Source organism: Olea europaea, chromosome 15 (assembly GCF_002742605.1).
Source record: "Olea europaea var. sylvestris chromosome 15, O_europaea_v1, whole genome shotgun sequence".
NCBI classification, from domain to species: domain Eukaryota; kingdom Viridiplantae; phylum Streptophyta; class Magnoliopsida; order Lamiales; family Oleaceae; genus Olea; species Olea europaea.
This window is the reverse complement of record NC_036251.1, coordinates 14,092,365-14,104,703: the sequence shown is the minus strand read 5'-3', so window position 1 is coordinate 14,104,703 and position 12,339 is coordinate 14,092,365. Positions and strand designations below refer to the sequence as shown.

Here is a 12,339-nt window from a genome sequence, read left to right as displayed (position 1 = left end):
ACCGCAACACCGTTTCAAGGCCCTATCACCAAACCACGCAACCATAGATGAATTTGGGTCACAAACCCAACAATCTTTTCCTTAACACAAATTACAATGCAATGAAAGAAGGGAGTGCCGCGGGTAACCTTATAAAAAGAAATCAGGTTCAAGTTTATATGTCATAGGTGGTGAAAATTTAAATAAAATAAAAAGGATTTATACATGATTCTCAAGAAATATTTATAGAAAACTAAGGAGAGTACTGAGTAGGATTAAAGCTATTAAAAGTTAAACAGTCATTTTAAAACAGCCATCTTAAAACAGCATACCCCCCCATATATAGGTCATCAAATGAGTTCAATCTCACTTAGAAGAAACTATGAGAATATTTATGTTCCCATGATTGTATAGAAGTTTTGAACTACTCCAACAGAAAGAATCCCTGTTTTTTCTTTCTAAGTCATTCGAGTTGCATTATCCTACTTGATTACCTCTTTTGATTGTCCTACATATGTTGAAGGTATGCTGGATGGTTGTGAATAGTCGAACCGTTATATTTAGCCAAAAAGACATAATTAATGTTTTCTATGAAAAGAAACGATATCTATGTCACTGTAGTTATTATTTAATTTGGAAGGATTTAAAACTTGTCAAATTTTTATTAAAACGATATGGACCATGTTATGTTATTTTATAGTTTGATACATAACGATATCATTATCTTTTCGGTACAATTTTCACGACATTGGTGTCATTTTAGTTTACATCATAATTACAACAACATATATATCGTTCTAGTTTATATAAAAGATAATTATATTGTTTCTTGAATAGCTCAGAAAGAGTCAACGGAGATACATTCTTTCCATCGAAATAACTCAATAGTGATAGACAACTACTGAAACATAAATGTTCCCATAGTTTCTTCTGAATAAGATTGAACTCACTCGATGACCTATTTTTATTGTCATACGTATGATGCATATATGTCGGGTGGCCATGGATAGTCAAATCGTTGTTTTTAGGCATAATAATATAATTGTCATTGTATATAAGAAGAAATGTAATCAATGTTGTTGTAGTTATTATTTAAACTGTAACAATTTCGAGCTCATCAAATTTGTAATGAAACGATATGAGTGTCCTTACGTTATTACGTAGTTTGATACTATAACGATATAATTGTCGTTTTATATGAGAAAACGACATCTATGTTGTGTTACTTACAATTTTAACTGAAACAAGTTCAAACTCGTCAAATTTGTACTGAAACGATATGGATGTCGTCACATTATTTCGTGGGTTTGACACTACAGCGACATAATTGTTGTTTTATATGAAAAGAAACGACATTTATGTCGTTTTAGTTACAATATTAACTGAAAGGAGTTCAAACTTGTCAAAGTTGTAATGAAATGATATGGATATCTTTATTAACTTCATGGGTTTGACACTACAGTGACATAATTATCGTTTTATATGAAAGAAACGACATCTATGTCATCGAAGGACCTGAGATGCAATTACTTGGAGGATTTAGTTGAAGAGAAAGTAAAGGTCATCCAGAGAATGTTTAACTAAGCAACGTTTAAATTTTTGTTATGAAACAGTTATGATTCTACAGTTATGTTTTTCATGTTTCACTATGTTTTACATTTTTCCTTATGTATATCTTATATGTAAAGATAAAAGTAGTTTGAAAAAAATGAGTTATGCAAAAGACATGTAATGGCTAGAACTTAAAGTTATGGGTCTTAATGGCAAAGGAAAGACAAAATTCTAGGGAAAGGAACCATATTAGTCAATAGAAGATAAATATCCGAGCATACCTAAAAATCAATTCTGATCAAGTTGAGAAATAATTTCCTATATATATATTTAAAGTATTCTGGAATTGGTAAATGACGTTAATGAGAGAGATTTTATCTTATCGTTAAGGAAATGTATGGAGCAAACTAAAACAACTTGATAAAGGACCTCCTGCAAGCAGTTTAAGAGCTTGGCAGGCTGAATCAGAATCAAGCTCCACCCACACCACCAACTTCTATTGCTCTCCCGACTCAAGCCTTGGTAGTTGAGTTATTTCTAAGGCATAATCCCGTACTTTTGATAGAGCATCTGGTCCACTAGTAATTGACGAATGACTCGTGAACTATAACGAATTTTTCAACTCATAGACTGTACTGATGCCCAAAAGGTCTAGCGTGTAGATTTTATGTTTACCGGTGATGCAAGTCGCTGTGGGCATTCAATATCTCGAACTTGGATCCCGAAATAGCAATTGACGTTAACTTGGAAACAATTCAAGGAGAAAGTGATGGACAAGTATTTTCCTCAATCTCTAAGGGATTTTAAGTAGATAAAATTCTTGCAACTCAAGCAGGATAATATGTCCCTAACTAATTACAAGTGAAAGTTCGATCAACTCTCAATGTATGCTTTACATCTGGTTGACACAAAAATTAAGAAGACTCGAAGGTTCGAGCAATGGTTAAACCTAGACCTAAGCATGATTCTTATATCACATTATTTTACATCATACCGTAAGATGCTGGAACGAGTTCATGCTATTTGGTATCAGAAGGCTAATACAGTGAAACATAGTAAATTGTACAGCTAGCAGGATAAAGAACGAATTAGTAAGAGAAAAAAGAATGGTCAAGACAAAGGAAAGGCCACGGTAGTGCCATGCCCTAAGCGTGGTAAACCTCATTGGGGTGAATGCTTGTATGGGAAGAATGCCTGTTTTCGCTGCAGTAAATGAGGAAATATTGCTAAGGATTATTCCACATTTAATTAGAAGAAGTATGATAACAATGATCAGAACAAAGAAGAGGAAAGTACAAGTTTTTACATTGACTTAGTCGGATGTAGAAGATAACTCAAACGTAATAACAAGTATTTTAGTGATAGCCAATACACCTGCTTATGTACTGTTTGATTCAGGAGCTACTCTTTTGTATCAACGTCTTTCATTCCTAAATCTAGTATTACTTCTAATAAATTAGAGAGCACACTAGAAGTTAGTATCCCCTCGAAATATTGAACAAGGATCAGTTAGCTAAGTTGGTGAATTTTGAAATTGAGGGAAAAACATTAGTAGCTAATTTGTATATGGTAGAGATGAAGGACTTTGATGTGATTTTGGGCATATATTGGTTAGAATATAATTATGCAACCATTCGTAATAGAGAAATGGAAGTGACTTTTCAGAAACCTAGAGAAGAACAATTTTCATTCCGTTTAATAAAGAGCAAATTCTATCTCCAACTGGTATAAGCCTTGGAAGCTGAGAAAATGTTGAAAAAAGAAGTATCTTAAGGGTTTCTAGTTAACATCTCAGGAGAAAAATAGGCGAGGACAAAGATTGAAGAAGTATAAGTGGTACAAGAATTCATAGATATGTTTCCAGAAGATCTACATGGTATTGCACTAGATAGACAAGTGAAATTCATAGTCGATCTGGTGCCCGGAGTGGCACAATATCTAAAACCCTTATAGAATGGCTCCAAAAGAATTTTAGGAGTTGAAAATCCAATTACAAGAACTGTTAGATAGTAACTTTATACAACCAAGTGTATCTCAATGGGGCGCACCAGTATTGTTCGTAAAGTAAAAAGATAGAAGTATGAGAATGTGTATCAACTATCAGGAGTTGAATAGTTTGACTATAAAGATTAGGTATCCTCTACCGAGAATCAAGGACCTGTTTGATCAATTGAAAGGAGCTAAGTCTTTTTTCAAGATTGACTTATGATTTGGATATCATCAATCGAAAGTAAAGGCAAGTAATACACCTAAGATAGCTTTCAGAACTCGTTATAGACATTATGAGTTCATTGTTATGCCGTTCGGGTTGATAAATACTCCAACAGTATTCATGGATATAATAAATCGTGTATTTCACAAGTATTTAGATCAATTTGTCATAACCTTCATTGATGATATTTTAATATACTCCAAGAGAAAAGATTAATATGAGGAACATCTTAGAATAACGTTAGAAATGCTGCACAAGGAAAAGTTAAATGCCAAATTTAAAAATGCGAATTTTAGCTTAAGCGAGTTGGATTCCTTGGTCATGCGGTTACTGCCCAAGGAATTGAAGTCGATTCAGTAAAGGTGGATGTGGTAACTAGTTGGAAAACACCGACAAACGCTGGTGAAGTTCGAAGTTTTCTAGGCTTGGCTATGTACTATCAGAGGCTTATAGAAGGATTCTCCAAAATAGCTAGACCAAGGACGCAATTGGCAAGGAAATGAGTAAAGTTTCAATGAATAGATAAGTGTGTGCAAAGCTTTCAGGAGCTATAGGAATTATTGATTATAGCACTAGTGCTAACCATACTTGAAGGTTCGGAAGGGTTTATTATATATAGTGATGCATCCAATCAATGTTTGGGATGTGTGCTAATGCAACATGGAAAAGTAATTGCCTATGCGTCAAGGCAAATAAATCAACATGAGCAGAATTACTCAATACATGATCTAGAACTTGTGGCGATAGTTCATGCATGGCGCCATTACTTATATGGAGGAAAGTACGGCATTTACATGGATCATAAGAGTCTCAAATATTTCTTTCCACAGAAGGAATTCAATATGAGACAAAGATATTTTTGGAGCTTGTAAATGATTATGATTACACTATTTATTACCATTCGGGTAAGGCTAATGCTATTGCCGATGTTCTAAGTAGAAAGTTGAGGCACAGTTAGCTTCATTATCTACTGTTTAGATGGATTTGATCAATGACTTGGAAAATTTGCAATTTGAAGTGATTATGACACCAGAACAAATCACTGCTCATTTAGCAACCTTGGTGGTTCGATTTACTCTTAGAGATCAAATTATAAAAAGCACAAAGTAAAGATTCATTCTAGTAGAAGATCAAGCACAACATTGGTATAGACAAGAGAAACGATTTTGGAATAGTTTAGGATTGGACACTAATGTTTAAAGGAATAATTTGTGTACCTAATGATGAAGTTTTGAGAGAGGAGACGTTAAACGAGGCTTATTTTACAGCATACATTGCATATCCTGGTGGTACAAAAATGTATCGAGATCTTCAAGATAAGTTTTGGTGGAGGAATATGAAAAGAATTATCAGCCTATTTGTGGCAAAATGTCAACAAGTCAAGGCTGAACATCAAAGATTGGTAGGATTGTTAAATCCATTGAATGTACCTGAATGGAAGTGGGAGAATATCGTAATGGACTTTGTTGTAGGATTTCTGAAGTTAGCAAGAGAACAAAATGCTATGTGGGTAATAGTGGAATATCTAAAAAGTCCTCTCATTTTCTTCCAGTAAAAATGGCATTCAGTCTAGATCAGTTGGCACAATTGTACATTGGGGAGATTGTAAAACTCTATGGTGTCCGTTTCCATTGTATCTGATAGAGATATGAGATTTACGTCTAAGTTTGGGAAGAGTCTACAAGGAGCTATGGGAATGAAATTGAATTTCAGTACAGCGTATCATCCTCAATTTGATGGTCAGTCTAAAATGACCATTCAAACTTTAGAAAATATGCTAAGGGCCTATGTCTTGGATCTACAAAATAGTTGGGAATTGTATCTATCTTTGGTGGAATTTGCATATAATAATAGTTCTTAGGGAACTATTGGAATGACATCGTATAAAGCTTTATATGATAGAATGCAGATCGCCTGTTCATTGGAATGACGTCGTAGAAAAGAGGGTTTTGGGACCAGAGACCATTTAAAGACAGTTGAAGCCACCGATAAGATCCATACCAGGATAAAGGCTGCGTAATCTAGACAAAAGCGCTATGCAGATACTAGAAGAAAAGACTTGAAATTTGAAGTTAGAGAGAGTTTTTCTAAAAGTATCACATATAAAGGGTGTACTTAGGTTCGACAAGAAAGGCAAACTACGACCTCGTTATATTGGACCTTTCGAAATACTTGGTAAGGTCGAAAATGTGGCTTATCGATTGACTTTGGTGCTTGAACTATCGACAGTTCACAACGTGTTTCATATATCGATGAACAGAAAGTATATGTATGACTCTGATCACGTGGTCAATTATTAATCCCTAAAAGTACAGAAAGATTTATCTTATAAGAAATTATCGATTAAAATACTAGATCGAAAGGTACATAAATTATGGAACAAGGAGATTCAACTAGTCAAAGTGCAATGGAGTAATCATGAAGCAAAAAAATGTTACTTGGGAAAGAGAAGGAGAAGTTAAAGATAAATACCTGACACTCTTTGCCAAACTATAAGATGAATTTCGAGGATGAAATTTTGTTTAAGGTGTAAGGGATGTAGAAGCCCAGAAAGTAAAACGAAATTAAGCCTATATTTTTTTTGTGATGATTTAGCGCCATAAGCTTAGCCCATAAACGAACTTTATGCTCAACCCACATAAGGAATGAAAACCCAATACTAGTTCAACATGTCTTAAATAACCCCATGAAAGTTCACAAGCAATCATGCGTATTTTCTATAAAATGTAAAGATTTTGAAATAATGTAGAACGGAATTTAATGTTTTCCCAAAGATTGGACCCGACGGTGAAAATTTATTTTATGTATAGTAAATATTTTTAAGATTTGATTTGCTTACACATTATTTTTCAAAATGACCGAACTATAAGAGTGTGTTTGATTGGCATGGAAAATATCACTTAGAAAAGAAAATGTTTTCCATCTTTTGTAGAAAATAAAAACCACCTCTACCCACGGAAAATGTTTTCCTTAAAAATAAGGAAAATTAGGAATATTTTCAAAAGTTGGAAAATGTTTTCCATGAAAAAAAATAGCAATCAAATTCCAAGTAGGAATTTGGGTGAAAAACTGATATTTTCCATGGAAAATAAATGTAATCAAATACACCCTTAGTAAAATAGAGTTTATTATGTTCCAGCTGAGGTTATGTTGTTCTCTTATTTTGTTAAATTAATAAATTTTACGGACCAAAAAAATGACAAGTATATATATACACACGTACACATGCAGGAATACATATATATGGAATGAAACGTACAATTTAATCCCAAAACACACACACATATGCGTATAGTATAATTTCAAAGTACTAAACCTCAATTTATAGTGACACACGTTTCATAACTTTGGTTGAATAGTCAAGGCAATTAATCTCATAAATTGGTAGGATATATAGTATTATATATCCACACGTAATAGCACAATAATGCAAGAAATGTAAATTCATTTAATTGGCATAGATGTTGCCACAGTTTAGACTTTTCATTTTCTCCAAATCATTCCCATCCCATTTCCAACATATTTGTATACAAATTTCACAAAAAAAAAAAAAAAGCAAAATTTTTTAAGGGAAAAAAAATTTAAAAAAAAAAAAAAAAAAAAAGTGCAAATTTGATCAAGGAAAAAAAATTTCAAAAGAAAGAAAAACATAAGAGAGGAGCAAATTCTTAAAGCTTCGGGTGCCATCGGAAAAACAATATTCATCGTCCAATTTCATCCTTTTCAAAGTTTCAAATTTAGGTAGGTAGATGTGCAAGTGGTTATTTCGTTTTTAAGTTATGAATTTTCATTAAAAGTTTCAATGAATTGGTACCTTTGGGTTGCTTCAGCACTACTATAATTGAATGATCATTCTCTGGCTTTATGTATTACTATATTCTACAGAAATTGAATTTTGTCGAAAATTCATCTATGTGCGACAGTGTAAATCTATAGTTATAAATTTCTAATTTGATAACGAAACGTACAGATCATATCTATTAAGTTTCAAACTCATGAATTAATTCTCTTCCTACATGTTGATTTGATTTACTTAGGGGTATGGATAATGGTAGACGACAATGCAAAGTGCTATGAAAAAATCAGTGACTTAATGTTTTAATTTGATTACAAAACGTTTATTATTTTTTTTTATATATAAATAGATTTCTATGAACAGCATATGTGGAACTATTCTAAGAAAATTTCTTTATGAAGTTATGTTTAAAAGTAGTTAAGTGCTATAGAGATTAACTTTCAAGTCACTATTCACAAAAGAAAGATAAAATAAAATAATTAGCAATTTAATATTGCTATTTGCTTAAAAATTTTAACTTCTACCTTGACTTTAAAAATTATAACTCAATTGTTACTTGGAATTTTCAGACTAAGCCAATGGGGATTGGTATATCATGGTTAGCTACTAAATAAAGTTAAAATCATGTCGATTCGATGTGTGTAGAATTTTATGTGTCTTTAAGTAAAATTGCGCCGGGTTACCTTCTAAACTGAGTCGCTGTAGGGTTTTGAAAAATATTTTAATACCCTATATACTATTGACGAAGCCGATTTTTTTATATATCATATTGTAAGGAGTTTCCTACTTAAAATAAAAGTTCATGAAGTTTCGAGGTCGATAGTTATGCAAACAAATTTATTTATTTTACTTACAATACGAGATAGAAAAAGAAAACAGCCTTGTTTTAGTTATTGTTAGCAGGATTTTGGAAAATATTTTAACACCTCATATGTTGCTAAGGAAAGCCAAATTTTGGATATGTCATATTATGAAAAGTTCCCTACCGTTCCTTAAAGTTTCGTGCAATTTTGACATTGATTACTATGTAAATGAGTTTATTTTAAAACATACCGCATGAAAATGGGAAGTTGAAACAGATTATTCTCCTACTTCTTAAAGTAGTTCATGCATGGGAGACCGTCAAACCATTTATTTAGTTGGTAAATGTGTCCTTGCTACTTTTCACGTAAATAAATAGGCATATGCATGTATTTACCCGACTTTTTCCTTCTTTTATAAATGCTTTTGGAATTATCTTAATATTAGGTTATTACCTAAAAGTAGATTTTTCATGGGAAATTCCGTGGTATATATAGGTTTTTTTTATATAGTGGTCAAACCTTTTATTTAGTTGGTAAATTTTTCCTTGCTACTGTTCACATAAATAAATAGGCATATGCATGTATTTTCTCGACTTTTTCCTTATTTTATAAATGCTTTTGGATTTATGTTAATATTAGGTTATTATTTTAAAGTAGATTTTTCATGGGAAATTCATTGGTAGGTTTTTTTATATAGTAAACTTCATGTTATATATATAACTCTTAGGGAAAATTTTAAACTTCATGTTTACGTTTTCCGTTAAAATAGCAGTTAACTAAATTATTATTTTAGAAAATTTCAATGTCTAATGCTAAGGTAAAATTGTTCGAGTGACGTTCCATCCATGCGGATCGGGACGTTACATTGTTGCTTATCTCTTGGCATTTCATTCTAGGACACATTTCTAGGCCAACTTTCCAATATATCAAACACACTTGTGGATCTCGCTGACCAGGGTTCTTTCTCATATACTAGCGGGAAGTTGAGCTACTCATTGACACTTCTCTTATAGAGGGCTATATTCAGGGGCGAATCCAAGATCGAAGGTCAGCTAGGGCGGACCCATGAATAGGTGGAACATTCCATATTACGTTATAGTTGTACAAGATTAAATTCCTCTCCTCTCCTCCCCTCCCCTCTACCATCCAAAAACTAGGCAACATTGGGAAGCAATCAAATATATGAGGCCAAGTTAAATCTTTTATCTAAAACTTCTTAGTATGAGAAGGAAATTTGAATTTTATGCTCAACTTCTAACTCGTTGAAGTCAATGTCTAATAAAAGAAACAAATAATTCATCCTTTAGATGCAGAGACTCCAGAAGAAGGTCACAAATTAAACGGCATTCACAGTGAATAATTGAATAAGTAAAAAATGAAGCCACTAGTCCTAGCTCACTTGTGCTTAGGATTTAAATTGAGAAAAATTAAAACCGGTATGGTTTTTTATCCCATAATAATTCAAATTCCACATTAAATCCATCATTAGGGAAGAGCTTTTAAAATCCGTACCATAAATGAAAAGCTCAACTATAACTTTCATATGACACCAATTCATGAAAAATTTCGACCACATAAATATAGAATAGTAGCATGAGATTACACTTGCAGCCTCGAAATTGTATACTCAAAAAGTCATTTCAAACAATACGACACACAGCCACCTTCCTGGTTAACTTAATATTTGGATTCTTAGAGATTTTAATGAAACGATTCTAATTTGGAATCCACTCTCCAACTCTTGAATCCAAATAAACCATTCTAGAGTCACCTATTACACCCAACTTTTTTTTTAATAATCCACCTTGTTGAGCAATCCAAAATGGTGAAAGTAAAACCATACTTCATTTCATTCACAACACACTCAACAGATAACAAAGGGTTTGCAAATTGCAGTTGCACAAGCACAAATCGACAAATTAAATTGAATTTTTGAATTGCAAATCGACAAACCAACAAAAGGTTTGCACAAATCGAAAAATCAACAAAGGGTTTGCAAATTGCAGTACTCAAGCAAGACTTCAAGCATTCAACATTTCAAGTTATTCAAATTTCAACTCACCAGATCGTCGCCTCGCGGCCGTGGCCTCGCCCCTAATTCTGAGAGTCCCTGTCTTCGTACAACATGACACCGCCAAACTGTCCACTGCCTCCAGCTGCTAATTCTGCTGTTCTGCAGCTCTGCTTTGAATGGAAATATGGAAATTTCAGGGTTTGCTGTTTGAACTTTGCTGTCGCCTGACTCGCCTGCCGTTTCAAATGGAGGAAATGAGAAATCAAATTTGGGTTGGGGGAATGAGAAATCAAATTAATACCATGGTCCATGGACTTTGTTGCCGGATTCAATATCCTTATTAATTTGGGCCTAATTTTTTTAAAAAAAATGGCCCAATCTCTGGCAGATCAGCCCAAACGAATAGAAAAATTTTGGAAATTTGAAGTCTTCTTCTCCAGCGTCATAGACTCCTGTTTGGCTTCTTCTGCAAATCTCCCTCTGCAGCGCCTGTGTGGCTGCCACCAACCCGACGGCCACTGAAGCTCCTGGCGGATCCAGCACGGGCGGCCGCGGGGGCTCGCCAGGTGCTGGATCCGCCCTGGCTATATTCCCTATTTCAAAGGGCTTCTCTAATCAAATCATTGTCCACCTTCTCCTAAATGATTGGTGCCTCTATGAATTCTATTAATATGGCTGGTTTACATGAGGCATGTCTATAGAGGGAGGCATGTGCTGGGAGAGGAATCTGCAACCCTTGAAATTGTATCTTCTGGAGGAAGGTCTATATGGTGGCTAGATACTCAGCATTTTGCCCTACCATTTTGCCTAATGGTTGTGGCTATATTGCTCATTTATCTTATAATACGGGGAGCAAATCCACCAGTCCTCATTGTATGGCATCTATAACGAAGGGCCTTGTTTCCTCTATCATTACTATTTCATGCTTCTTTGTGCGGCCTTTTTGAAATCATCACATTCCTTTCCTACTCATTCTTTTTCAAGTATCAAGCTTTTGTGAGAAAATAATAGGCTTTCAGTCACGTGATTTGTTCGTGGTTAAAAGTGGTGTGTCTAATAGGCGACACCAATTTTTTTGACCTCATCAACATCATTTCTCCTTACCCCTCGCGTATGATACCTACACACTTGGACAGACACACTAAAGGCTCAGACCAAGAATTCTCTAATCAAGGTAGAGGAGGCCACGATCGTACTCTCTCTACACGGAAGTCAATAAATGTATAAGAAAAGTTCAGTATGGAGAAATACGAACAAAGAAGAAAATGCAGATGTCTTTAGACTTTAGAGTGAGATTTTCAATTTGCAATTACTTTCAAATGACATGACGTGTTAGTGTTTATAGGCCAAAAGATATAGCTGAGGTTCTCCCAATAGCTCAAAAGTCATGTTAATGACGTTTTTTTTTGACCTCATCAACATCATTTCTCCTTACCCCTCGCGTATGATACCTACACACTTGGACAGACACACTAAAGGCTCAGACCAAGAATTCTCTAATCAAGGTAGAGGAGGCCACGATCGTACTCTCTCTACACGGAAGTCAATAAATGTATAAGAAAAGTTCAGTATGGAGAAATACGAATAAAGAAGAAAATGCAGATGTCTTTAGACTTTAGAGTGAGATTTTCAATTTGCAATTACTTTTAAATGACATGACGTGTTAGTGTTTATAGGCCAAAAGATATAGCTGAGGTTCTCCCAATAGCTCAAAAGTCATGTTAATGACGTTATATTATAGGCATCATACCCTGTGTCCGACTATCTTAGGAACAAAAGGAGAGATTTTAACTTCTATTCACCTTGCAGAGAGGTCGCGTCAATCAAATTATACGTGGATTAAATAGTTAGATTACTACTTACACAAGGCATGAGGAATCTGTCCTCAACCTCCTCAGACTCAAGGGACCCATCTGGTGTAGCTATGGGTTAGATCTATAGTGATCATCTAGGAGATAAGAGATGACAAGTGTGTAGTGAGTCG

General features: G+C 34.1%; 1 protein-coding gene across 1 annotated transcript in view; it reads left to right on the top strand.

Annotated features, from left to right (window-relative positions):
* The first annotated feature begins 11,039 nt into the window (after positions 1-11,039).
* Positions 11,040-12,339, top strand: part of LOC111411273 (annexin-like protein RJ4) — an 11,681-nt gene continuing 10,381 nt past the window's right edge. Inside the window, exon 1 of the mRNA XM_023041822.1 lies at positions 11,040-11,228. Coding sequence (XP_022897590.1) covers positions 11,040-11,228 — 189 coding nt within the window. The remainder of the gene's footprint in view (positions 11,229-12,339) is intronic.